General features: G+C 34.6%; 1 protein-coding gene across 1 annotated transcript in view; it reads right to left on the bottom strand.

Moving 5' to 3' along the window:
* The window catches only part of LETM1 (leucine zipper and EF-hand containing transmembrane protein 1), a 78,822-nt gene that overhangs the window by 61,693 nt on the left and 3,619 nt on the right, over positions 1-13,510 (bottom strand). Inside the window, 1 exon segment of the mRNA XM_074272563.1 lies at positions 2,407-2,464. Coding sequence (XP_074128664.1) covers positions 2,407-2,464 — 58 coding nt within the window.

The raw sequence follows: 13,510 nt of genomic DNA, 5'->3' as shown, positions 1-13,510 counted from the left end.
AAACTAGGCACTGATCAACATCTAACACCCTATATATACCAAGATAAAGTCGGAATGGGTTCAAGATTTAGACATAAAGAGTGATACTATAAACAAATGAGGAAGACAAGGGATAGTCTACTGTAATGTTCTGACTAGCTTTTTGGAGGGCCTTGGGACCAGCCTTTGTCTCAGTAGAATAATTACCACCAGGGGCAGCTAGGTGGCGCAGTGAATTCAGGAGGACTCGAGTTCAAATCTGGTCTTAGACACTTAACACTTCCTAGCTGTGTGACCCTGGGCAAGTCACTTAACCCCAGCCTCAGGAAAAAAAAAAAAAAGAATAATTACCACCAGAATAGCCAGGGATAAAGTCTCTTTCAGTTTCCCAGTCTGCACCAGCAATCTCAGTCAGTCTCTGCTCCTATCCAGTCAGTCAGTCAGTCAGCAGTCTGCACATCCAAATGTAATGTCCTGCTTTCTAGAGTCCCCAAGTTAGGGTGACAAAACATACCGTTGCTTTCTAATCCACTGGGGTGGATTAAAATACAGTGTCCAGACTAGATCTCTGGAGGATCTCAGGACTAGCCCAAGTCCTTGGCCTTAGTGGAGAAGTGATGAAGGCAGGAGAACCACCATGGCTGGTCAAGTCTCTCTTGTGGCTGAGTTTGTCCCCAGTTTATATACTCTATTACAATTAAATAAATTTATCATACTGAGTATAAGCCAATCATTACATCACTAGGGAATCACTTAAACAATCATACTAAACTAGAGAATTACTAGTCACTATACTGAACTAAATAACCATTGTCTTATCAATTCCACTGAGTTTAACACCTTGTGGTAGAATCCTTGCCTCAAGTTTATTTCTCCAGAGTTCTGGCTCATTACAGTCTACCTCTCAAGATCTCTGAAGAAGGAAATAATTTATGACCAAAGAAGTAGAGAACATTATGAAATTCAAAACAGATAATTTTGATTATATTAAATTTTAAAAGTTTTATACAAACAAAACTAATACAGTCAAGATTAGAAGGGAAGCAGAAAACTAGGAAGAAATTTTTGCAGCCAGTGTTTCTGATAAAGGCCTCATTTCTAAAATATAGAGAGTACTCACTCAAATTTACAAGAATACAAGTTACTCCCCAGTTGATTTTCACATGAAGAAATTTAAATCAGGGGCAGCTAAGTGGCCCAAAGGATAGAACACCAGCCCTGAAGTCAGGAGGATCTGAGTTCAAATCTGACCTCAGACACTTAATACTCTTAGCTGTGTGACCTTGGGCAAGTCACTAAACGCCAATTGCCTTAGAGGGAGGGAGGGAAGAAGGAATAGAGGGAGGGAGGAAGGAAGGGAGGGAGAAAGACAGAGAGGAAGGGAGGGATGGAGGGAATAAATTAAAATCATTTCTAATCATTTGAAAAAATGCTCTAAATCACTACTGATTACAGAAATTCAAATTAATATAACTCTGAGGTACCATTTATGGTATATGAGTATGGCATATGAATGTTATAGTAATATTTTACTGTTCTATAAGAAATAATCAGCAGAATAATTTCAGAGAGGCCTGGAGAGATTTACATGAAGTAATAAGCAAGCTAAGTGAGTAGAACCAAGAGAACATTGTACATAGCAATAACAAGATTATGTCATGATCAACTGTGAGAGACTTGGCTCTTTTCAAAAAAATAAGGTAATTCAAGCAATTCCAATAGACTTGTTACGGAAATAGAACATCTACACCCAGACAGAGAACTATGGAGACTGAATGTGGGCTAAAACATAGTATTTTCAGTTTTTGTTGTTGATTTGCTTGAGTTTTTTTTCTTTCTTTCACCTTTTGAGCTAATTTGTCTTGTGCAGCATGGCAAATATAGAAGAAATGCACATTTAACCTATATTGGATTGTTTCCTGTATATGGGAGGAGGTTGGGGGGGAGAGGGAGAAAAATTTGGAACTCAAAATTTTGTAAGGGTGACTGTTGAAAACTATCATTACATGTATTTGGACAAATAAAAACCATTAAGAAATTATGTTGTCATCAAGCTACTATTATCATCTTTCCAGGATATTATCCATTAGAAATGGTCACAGTTCTGGCTTTGCTCATTTATTTGGTCACAAATATACTATCAATGACTGATTTACAAACATACAGCAAAATAAATACACAACAATGAGAAAACCCAAATAAATATTCTATAACATTCTCAGCAATACAAAAAACCATGTAATGACATCTCCAGATATTAAGAAAAAAAATAAAGGTTAAACAAGAAACAATGTTTATTTTTTTTTAATGGAAGAAATAATTACCCAAAATTTTTCTACAAGCAATGAAGAAAAAACTGAAAATTCTCACACAGGAACTTACAAAGAATTATGAAAAAATTTGATTTCATGTTTAACTTTTACTTACGTATGGTTTATCAAACTCAGAGATGTACAACTTAGACAAGCACGGTCTCCCAGACTACCTAAAACCAAAAACAAACAAAAAAATTAAATCCCAACCACTCCAAATTTGTATTTATGTAAAAAGAATAATTTTAAAATTTTAAAAGAAATATTTAGCGAATTATTATAAAGAAATCATTATGTTCAAAATGTGTTCCAAAACACTAAGTGAAGTGAGTAGAACTAAGAGAACATTGTGCATAGCAATAACAAGATTGTGTGATGATCAATTCCGAGGGACTTGGCTCCTTTCAACAATAAGGTAATTCAGCTCAATTCCAAAAGATTTGTGGAGAGAGCCATCTGCATCCAGAGAAGAGTGTGGGAACTGAATGTGGATCACAACACAATATTTTCATCTTTTTTTTCGTTGTTGTTGCTTGCATGCCTGTTTTTCTCAGTTTTTTTTTTTTTTTCATTTTAGATCTGATTTTTCTTGTGTAGCATGATAAATGTAGAAATATAGTTAGAAGAATTGTACATGCTTAAACATACTGGATTACTTGCTGTTGGAGGCACAAAGTAGGAAGGGAGAGAGAAAAATTTGGAACACAAGGTTTTGCAAGGGTTGAAAACTTTTTGTATGTATTTTTAAAAATAAAAAGCTGTTGATCAATGATGGACAGAAACAATTACACCCAGAGAAGGAACACTGGGAATTGAATGTAAAATATCAGCACTATTGTCTATCTACCCAGGTTACTTATACCTTCGGAATCCAATCCTTAACGTGCAACAAGAAAATTGGATTTACACACATATATTTTTTCTAGGTTATACTGTAACACATGTAAAATATATGGGATTGCCTGTCATCTAGGGGAGGGAGTAAAGGGAGGGAGGGGAAAATTTGGAAAAATGAATATAAGGGATAATGTAAAAAAAAAAAAATTACTCATGCATATATATTGTCAAAAAATTATAATTATAAAATTAATTTTAAAAGGAGAGAAAAAAATAAAATAAAATAAAATAAAAAGCTGTTATTATATTTTTTAAAATGTGTTCCATATCAAGGGAGTTCTTTAGGATTGTTAAACTATTCAATTTCCTAAATGTAAGCTAATATATTCTCTTTTTTCCCATTCAAATTGAGATCTGCTTCAATGTCCTTCAGTAATACCTGTCCAATACACATGTATATGATGACATATTAATTCAACAGATGTGCCATTTTCCACACTAGATCACTGATAGACTAAATAACACTCACTACTCTCTTCTTCACCTAACTTATTTTTTTCTATGTGGATTATTATTATTATTATTATTATTTTTTTTTTTTTTTTTGCTTAAGCAATTGGGGTTAAGTGGCTTGCCCAGGGTCACTCAGCTAGGGAAGTGTTAAGAGTCTGAGACCAGATTTGAACCAGGGCCCTCCTAACTTCAGGGCTGGTGCTCTATCCACTGTGCTTTCTAACTGCCCCTCCTATGTGGATTATTAAGCCAACCTTTTTATAGGTAAGGCTGGATATCTCATTAATATTCAGGGATCAATGCAATAAAAAGAACACATTATCAAAGAATGAAAGCCATCTAGAGGACCTCATCATCTTTAAGGAATCCTTCAACTTGAACAGACTGTTTTCCATGACAGTACATTTCTCTTATTTGCCTCAACTGATAATAATCTAAATATCTGTTTGTAGTGACCAGAACCTTTTTATGATTTTAATACATGCATGTTTAAGACTTGTTACTGAAAGAGAAAATTTAGGTCTGCATTTTATTCTAATGCTTGTCATAGCAAACAAACAATAAGCGTAAACGGTTGTTATATCCTCTACATACTTCAATAAACTGTAAAAAAAAAAAAAAAAAAGGTGTGATCCACTGAAGAAAATCTTACAAAAATCTGTTATTTATTGCCTCATATTTTCATCAAGGATTCCGCTAATAATTCTCAAAGAAAATATAAGAAAGTGGGCCTATAAATTGGTGATTATAGATGTTTTCTTAATTTTTTTGTGAGCAAAATTGTCTAATTTTCTCCATTATTCTGATATTTTTCCTCTTCTTTACAATCAAATTAAAATATGCCTGAATTGAAGTAACAGAAACTGAGTTCAGTTTTTTTCCCTTTCATAACTCATAAGATTGGACAAATAAATCACCTAACCTCTAAACCTTGATGGTCCCCTCTTATAAAATGAGAGGAGACATATTTCTAAGATACCTTCTTTATTTAAGAGACCAACAGGTCTCAGTGAAAGCCAGAAGTTGAAAGTAGTAAGAAAGGAAGAGATTTAATTAAGATTAAATCAATTTTTTTAAAACCTATGAATAAACATTACAGATAGCACAATAAGATGACAAGCAGTATTGGAGAAAGAATCTGAATAATGAAGGCCAGCCTTGGGTTCTGAATCACCGGATAAGAGAAAAAACACAGAGAAATTATTTCAGGTAGATTATTAACATCAATAGGGATTTAGCCTATCAGGGATTTAGATTCTAAATTAGGTTAACTGAGGCCAGGATGACATTCTTCCCTTCACCTAAGACAATAGACTTAAAGGTGCAACCTTTGAAAAGAAAAAAGACTATTTGGAGTTAAGACAGATCTGAATTTAAATAGTATTGAACTAGCTATGGGCCTGAACTAAATATGTGACTACCAAGTCAATCACTGAAGTTCCCTGTTTTTTTTTCCTCATTTGTAAAAGGGAATAATTCCTATAATACCTACCTCAAAGGGCTATTATAAGGATCAAAAAAGTTTAATAAAGCATTAAAATGTTATAAAATTCACTTATCTTGTTATTAATTCAATCCAATAAATATTAAGGAGGCAATATAGGTCAATGGTATAGAATACTAGCCTCTGAGTGTCAACAGTCTGCCTTTTAACAGCCTAATAGTTAGATGACCATATACAACAATTATGGGAGATTTTACCTCTGGGAGACTAAGGTAACACAAGAGTATTACAGAAGCTTGGTAAGCTTCAATAATAGAGAATTCCTTGCACTAATGAAATATCTCCATCTTTCACAAATGGATTAAGCAAATTAAAGCATATCCAATGGCTAGACCCAAGGACATAAGATAAAAAATTCAGGAAGGTCGAATTCTTGTTTGGGAGTCAAGCAACAGAAGACACAGATGAAAGGTAAATTATGGGAGTCAAGAGACTGGAGCTGTAATTGCATTAGTAGAATTCTGTATTTTGTACATGTTTTAGCTGTGAAGGAAGAATACTTTTGAAAAAGCTTCCTGGGATGCTAGTAACACATGTAAAATGTATGGTATTGCCTGTCGTCGGGGGGAGGGAATAGAGGGAGGGGGGGTAAATTGGAAAAATGAATACAAGGGATAATATTATAAAATATATATATATATATATATATATAAATAATAAAAAATATAATAAATAAAAAAAAAAAAAAAAAAAAAAGAAAAAGCTTCCTGGGATGCTAGTAACTGGCCTCTAACAATGACAGTTAAGTATAGGGAAAGAATATAAGCTGAAGGATGATCAAGACCAATAGAGAATAGACAACTCTTAAGGGGAAGGAAGATAGAGCATACTGGCTCTAGGACCTACATGCTGCATTTGCACATACAAATTAGAATGAAATCCTTGGGGCAGGGACTAACAAGTAGTAATAAATGCTTGTTGTTTAACTGATTTACTTCATGATGTACTATTTTCATAGTTCTATCAGCAGTGAAATTCTTCATAGAGCACCAGCCACAAGGAATTTTAATATCTTAATTAACTTGATGAGCATAAGATTTTTCTCATCACTCCCTTCAAGGTGCTATTTCCTTTAGTCTCTTTATTCTCCCTGGGCCAAAGGATGACCTGAACTTTACACAGAATCAAAGGAGCTGGATTTCCCTAATCCCCTTCTTAGTACAACCAGCATCCCTGCCTCTGTATAGGGAACATTAATGGGGTTTGGGGGGTGGGGGTGGAGGGGAAGTGATTTCAAGATTTCTGAAGAAACCCAAAGAAACTATACTATACCTAAGGGGAACTTCTGGAGCACCCCATGAATAGGAAACAACAAGGTGAACTCCTGGAAGGCTGGGGCTATTTTTACCTTTCTTTGAATCCCCAGCCCTTGATTTTTTAAACTTCCCTATAAATGGATTTTATTATGTGGTTTCTTCCAAAGAAGTAACCAATTAAGCATAGAGCTCTTTCATAGCAACTGGGATGTGATATCACCTCCTTCTCCTTTCTTCACAGCAACGACAAGACTCTGGGATATCACTCCTGTGAGGCGATACTGGCCTCTGTATTTGAGTTAAATTCTCTCCAGAGTTGTTCTCCTCTATCCTACCTGCCATTATGCCTGCCCTTCCACCACACCTCCAATCTTTTATTATGTTGGCTGAAGCAGCATAGCAAAACAAATAGAGAAATGGCCCCAGACTCAGGAAGATCTGCATTCAAGTCCTGCTTTGGTCACTCATTAGCCATGTGACCTCATCCCTTAGTGTGCCAGGTAAACTCTATGAGGTTCTAAGGGCCAGATCTGCACTGGCAGGAGTTCCTCACTGAGAGTTTCCCGTACTGATAAACAAAAAAATTTTTCCATAAAAAAAAAAAAAGTGCTTAATTTGATGGATACAAAGTGTTATTTCAGTACTGTTTTAATGTGTATTTCTTAAGATTTAGGGTATATTTGATTGTTGATATAGTTTCAATTTCTACTTATATAATTTGTACCTATTTTTTGACCACTTATGTATAGGGAAATAAGGTGCAGTCTTAGAAATTTTCCATAGCAGATGTTTATAAGAGATGTTAGCTATTAAAGAGATGCTGCTAGGAAAGTAATGGTGAAACTACCCAGTCCTCTGGGTAAAGTTCTAATCATCCTCTCGTAATGTTCACTTAAACTTACAGACAGCAGAAATTCACAATTTCATGTGCAACCTTCTTTCTGTTCAAGATGATGAAACCTTTTTTGTTGATATTTACCAAGTTCTTTTTAAAAAAACCTGTCTGACTCTAATAAAGACAACCTTGAAAGGCAACAAAACTCTGATCAAATGCAACAGAAAAAAATATTAGCATCATATGATCAAAATTAAAACACCCATCCTTCCTCAAGTCTTTAATATTGTTTCTTTTTCCCTGTGCCTATATTGTTTTTCCTAAAGGGAAGGTTTGACTGTCATTCCCTATTTATTCAACTCCAATTGCTCCCTAATCACCTGCAGGGTCTAACTAAAAAAAATTTTTTGCTCTGGCTATCTCCCACTCCAAGAATGCTTTCCTTCCTCAGCTCAGACTACATGACCTCCCTGGATTCTTTTTGGTTCCAGCTAAAATCCCATTTTCTACAGGAAGTATTCTCTAATCCCTCTTAATTCCAATGCCTAACCTCTTCTAATTATTTCCTATTTATCCTGTATATAGTATACTTTTTTATATGTTTTTGCATCATATTCCCCTCCTTAGGTTGTAAGCTTTTTAAGGGCAGAATCTGTCTTTTTTTATATTCCCAATGCTTAGCACACACAATGCCTAGTACTTAATAGATGCTTAATAAATGTTTACTGATTGTCTATAGTTCTCCAAGCCCTTTATGGATTTTTCCCTTCCTCCTTTTCCACTTCCCTCCTCCTTAGATCTTCTATAATCCTGTAAAAGTGAATTCCTAGGCTGTTCCCCAAATCTGATAATCTACTCCCAACTTGGTACATACTCACTGGCTGTCCCTTTAGGCCTCTACATTTCTGCCTTCCAGCTTCCCTCAATCTCACCTCCAATCCTTCCTTCTAGAAAAAGCCTTCTTTCCCATCTTTCTGCTGATGACCTCCAATGTAGCCTGGATCTACCTATACAGAGTTGTTTGTCTGTAGTCTCCCCATTAGCCTGGGAGCTCCACTAGGGCAAGGACTATTTGGTTTTTGTTTTGTTTTTACCTTTCTCTGAATCTCCAGCACAGAGTATACCACCTCATATGTAGCAGACAATTAACAAATGTTAATTGACAACCTGTGAAAACTATTTTTTTTTTAATTTGGTTTTTTTGCTGAGGCAATGGGGTTAAGTGACTTGCCCAGAGTCACACAGCTATCAAGTTTCTGAGATCAGATTTGAACTCAGGTCCTCCTGAATGTGAAAACTATTTTAATAGAGAATGTGTCTAAAATTATCTGCCATATTCCAAGGAATTAAATGGGATCCAATATTAATAAGTCAGTATATTCCTGAGTATACAGGGGGTACACAGGAAGTCCTTAAAAATACCCAAATATGAAAGAACTAAGAGGTTTTTAAGTCACAGAAGAAAATATATCTGCTATGAGCAATTTCTAATAGTTATGTCATGAAACAAGTAACAGAGGGTTTAAAAATTTAAAAAAAAAAAACCACTTTTCATTATGTTAAACAGTAGCGAGAAAGGTTGAGCTAAGACAAAGGGAAACAGTATCACTAAAGTTGAGAGGCAATGTTGCCAGTAAGCTGGGCAAGCCTTAAGAGTCAAAAATTCCTGAATTCTAGTAATATCTCTGCCAAATAACCAGTTATGATATCACCAGGTGAGACACGGAAGCTTTTACTACCTTATGCAACTTTCTAAGACTAGATATCAATTGCCAATTTGTATATCAGCTAAGATGAAATCACTACACCGGACTACATCTATTCCTAATCTACTCCCAAAATTATAACTATTATAAATTAATGAGTTTGTCTTTCTGTACTTGACATTACTGACAGTCTGAGTTAGAATTTTGTTGAACTGCTGATACTATATATACTGTCAATTGTGGACTATGAAGTCAGGGGAACTCAAGTCACAGAAAAATAGAATTCATATATTATTTATGGCACACTGGAGTTAATAAACAATATCTTTACTGATAATGAATACAAGACTTTTCACATGAAAGAATTTGAAATCTACAAAATAGACATTAAACAATTCTAATAAATTAGCACAGCATCCTATTTCTCACTATGCTATGTGAAGAATCCAAGATTTAACCAGGTAAGACCTTGGTTCAAATCCAATCTCTAGTCCTTTGTCTATGATTTGGTCATTTCTAAGCAAAGATCTTCACTCGCCTTCTCTGTAAACTGATGGGGATGAACTAAATCATCATCAAATTCCAATAAGGGCTGTTTCCATGAGATATATAAGATGAGGAGAACTAGTACCACTGGTGTGAAGATTTGCCAGCCCTTCTCAGAGCTGCTCATCCACATTAGTTGTCCATCTATTCACTTAATTCCCACTTGTGGCTCTAAGACACTGTATCATGTGCAGTGGCCACAGCCCAGTAAACCATCTTAGCAAAGTTAAGCCAGGCTGAGGATAACCAAGAGGCCCCAAAGTCATCAATGATGTCTACCTCAAGCATGTAAAGACGTCCCACAGCAGAATGGAACAATTGGTTCCAAAAGCTATGAAGGCAGATGAAATAGGCACTGTGGAACACATAGAATTTGGTCAGAAATAGAAGACACCAAAATCACCGCATCAGTCATCTTGACTCTTGTCTTTCCATTAGACTTCATGATTCAGGAAGAGAGAGCAATTGCTGACTGATAACTGTGCAACTGTCTTACTTAAATTGAATTCATGAGCAAGTTAAGACATCACCCCCTGATGTCACTGGCCTTCTTTGAAAACATGATCTGTATTCCTAGCACCAGCAAAGGGCTGGCACTGAAAAGGAACTTAATACTTGGAAACTGATACAAGTGTTCAAGCTAAGGTCTTCTGATGCTATGACTAAGGGCACATACAGTGAGAATATCACATGCCCTACACTTTATGCCTTTTATTATTAAAAATCATATCATTTTTCACACTATTTAACTCCACATCTTTTTCAAACGGCTCCCTAATCTCATCTCCCATATCCTGCACCTAGGCTGGTTTTCTAAACCAAGATGCAAAACTTCACATTTATCACCATTACATTTTGTCTTACTAGACTTGGCTGAAAGTTTGTGTCACAGTGATTATATGATCATCAGCTGTGATGGGCTTGGCTCTTTACAACAATGCTGTGATTCAAGGCAATTCCAATACATTTGGGATGAAAAATGCCAATTGCATCCAGACAGAATTCTGAAGACTGAATATGTATCAAAGCATAGTATTTTCACCTTTTTCTGTATCTGGTTTAGATTTTTCCCTTTCTTGTAGTCGTCCCCCCACATTTTGGATTTTCCTAGCACAACATGACCAACCTTGGGAATATGTTTAATGGAATTGCACATATATAGATTAAATATGTACATTCAATTTAATTTACATAAGTAATTTAATCTATACAAGATTGTTTGCTGCCTTGAGGAGATAGGTAAGGAAGGGAGGGAGAAAAATTCAGAATACAAAAATGAATGTTGAAAACTATAGTTACATGTTTTTGAAAAAATAAAATACTATTGCAATGTGGGAAAAAAAGAAAAAAAGAAAAAAATTGTAAAATTAACCAACATAGTTAAAAATTACTTTACATGTAACTGGAAAAAATAAAATTATTTTTAAAAATTAACCAATGTATTAGAAAAATAAATTAACAAAGTTACTAATCAATCTTTCTGAATCCTTCCTTTGCCAACCAGTAGTATTAGTTATCTCTCTTTAGCTTTGTGTCATCTACAAATTTAGTAACCACTTTTACCTTTATGCAAGTCATTAAAATGTTAAGCAGCCCAGATCCAAACACAAATGACTATGGGCCTTAAGTGAAAACTTTCTTCCAAAATAACATTAAACTATTGATAACTCTTCTTTAGGTTCAACCTATTCAATTAGTTCCTAAGTCATAAGCTATACAGAAACAACATCTAAAGCTTTCTCAGACCTGCCAGCTTACTAATAGTGTCAAAAAGGCACTGCTGCACTGCCATCAACTATTCCTTTGAAATGTTCACTGACCAGATCCTTAATAAAAAATTTGGGAATTTTGCCAAGAATCAAAATGAAGCTCATTAACCTATAGTTTGCAAAATAAATTTAAAAAAAAAAAAAATTTTAATGATTTTTAACAATCAAGAATTTTTATTTGTCTATTATATGGCTTTTAAAAAACTTTAGCTTTAAATATTATAATCTATTACCTTTTAACACATTTGTAAAACTTTACTGTCTTCACCAATCTCATCTCATCCCAAACTTTAGCATTCCTGAATTTATTTTTTCCCAATTACATGTAAAAAGCATTTTTTTTTTTAGTTTTTAAAACTTTTTGAGTTCCAAATTCTCTCCATCTCCCTTCCTTGAGAGGACCAGCAATTTGACATTCCTGACACTATTCATAAGGGACCATATCATACTTTTGATTCATCTTCTATTGCCTATTACGTCTTTTAAAAAATATGTGTCTTCAACAACTATACTGTATGAGGATGTATTCTGATGGAAGTGGGTATCTTCAAAAAGATGATCTAATTCAGTTCCAACTGATCAATGATGGACAGAATCAGCTACACCCAGAGAAAGAACACTGGGAAATGAGTGTAAATCGTTTGCATTTTTGTCCTCCTTCCCAGGTTATTTTTACCTTGTGAATCCAATTCTTCCTGTGCAACAAGAAATTCAGTTCTGCACACATATACTGTATCTAGGATATTCTATAACACATTTAACATGTATGGGACTGCCTGCCATCTTGGGAAGGGGGTGGAGGGAAGGAGGGGAAAATTCGGAACAGAAGGGAGTACAAGGGATAATGTTGTAAAAAATTACCCATGCATATGTACTGTCAAAAAAAATTATAATTATAAAATTAATTTTTAAAAAAGTATGTTGTCTTTTAAAAATCCAAGTGGGTTGATAAGTTCCCAGCACATTGGCATCTGGTCTCTGACACTTAACACTTCCTAGCTGTGTGACCCTGAGCAAGTCACTTAACCCCAGCCTCCAAAAAAAAAATTAAAAAAAAAAAAAAAAAAAAAAAAAAAAAAGAATATAAAATGTAAGTGCATACAATGCATGGACAATGTTAAAAGTTAAACCAACAGCATGGGATAGTATGAAGAATATTGACTGGCCTTGGAGTCCGCACAGATCTGGGTTCTAATCCTACCCTTTCTGAGTTTAATTGAAGCCTTGCCCTTACTGTTATCAATCAACAAAAAATTATCAAATGCATACTCAGTATCAGATATTATGTATCCAAAGACAAAAATGAGACAGTCCCTGCTCTGAGGAAGCTTATATTCTAACAGGGGGCACATCATGTCCATGGAGTATATGAGAAGAAAAAAGATTCCTTGTGTGTTCAAAAGTTCAAATTTATATGATGGTCTCACCAAGAAAATAATCACACACTTTTATGTATATATAATGCATTCAATCTTCCAACCTCTCAACTCAAGTGATTTTTGTGAGGGTTTTGTGCTAAAGCAAAATTAAAAAAGAAAAAGAAAAAAAAAAAAAAAAAAAACTTACTTATATGAAAATATCTAGAGCTAATCAATTTGTAATAGTAAAAACAGTTGTTAGTAACTTATGTCCAACTATGGTACATTATCATTATGGAGTAATTTAGTGATTAAAAAAAAAACTATGAAACATATAAAAAGATTTGGAAAAACCTAGATAAAGTCTAAGAAAGTGCAATCAGTAGAACCAGAACTAGAAAGACATTATTTTTGACTATTTAAAAAAAAAAAAAAAAAAAAAAAAGGCAGATCTGGAAAGAAAGGCAGAATGGCAGAATAAAATCATTTTTGCATATTTTTTGCTTGTCAATTCAGTGGCCTTACTCTGTAATTGTACAAAACTGAGTTATTTATTTTTGTTGGTGACTAATTAATAGAAAAAAATTGTAATCAAGGGATTGTTAATTTTGTCCCTTTGGATTCTTCAATCATCAATATAGACCAGAATCCATAATCCTGCAGGAAATCAATCCAGTGAAGAGTCTGTCTGTATTCAGCTAGGCTGACACTGAACAACAGAGAAAGAATCATCTCCATATTAGCAACTGCTGTAGCTCTGCAAGCCCAGTCCCTTGCCACACTCCATGGGCACTGTCTTTATAAACCCAGTTAACTCTAGAACCTGAGAGAATGTGTATTCTGATGAATGAGGCTGAGTTCAAGACATGATCACTCCACAATTTGGATATAGCAT

This window comes from Sminthopsis crassicaudata, chromosome 6 (genome assembly GCF_048593235.1).
Source record: "Sminthopsis crassicaudata isolate SCR6 chromosome 6, ASM4859323v1, whole genome shotgun sequence".
Taxonomy (NCBI): Eukaryota; Metazoa; Chordata; class Mammalia; order Dasyuromorphia; family Dasyuridae; genus Sminthopsis; species Sminthopsis crassicaudata.
This window is presented reverse-complemented; position numbering and strand designations above follow the sequence as displayed.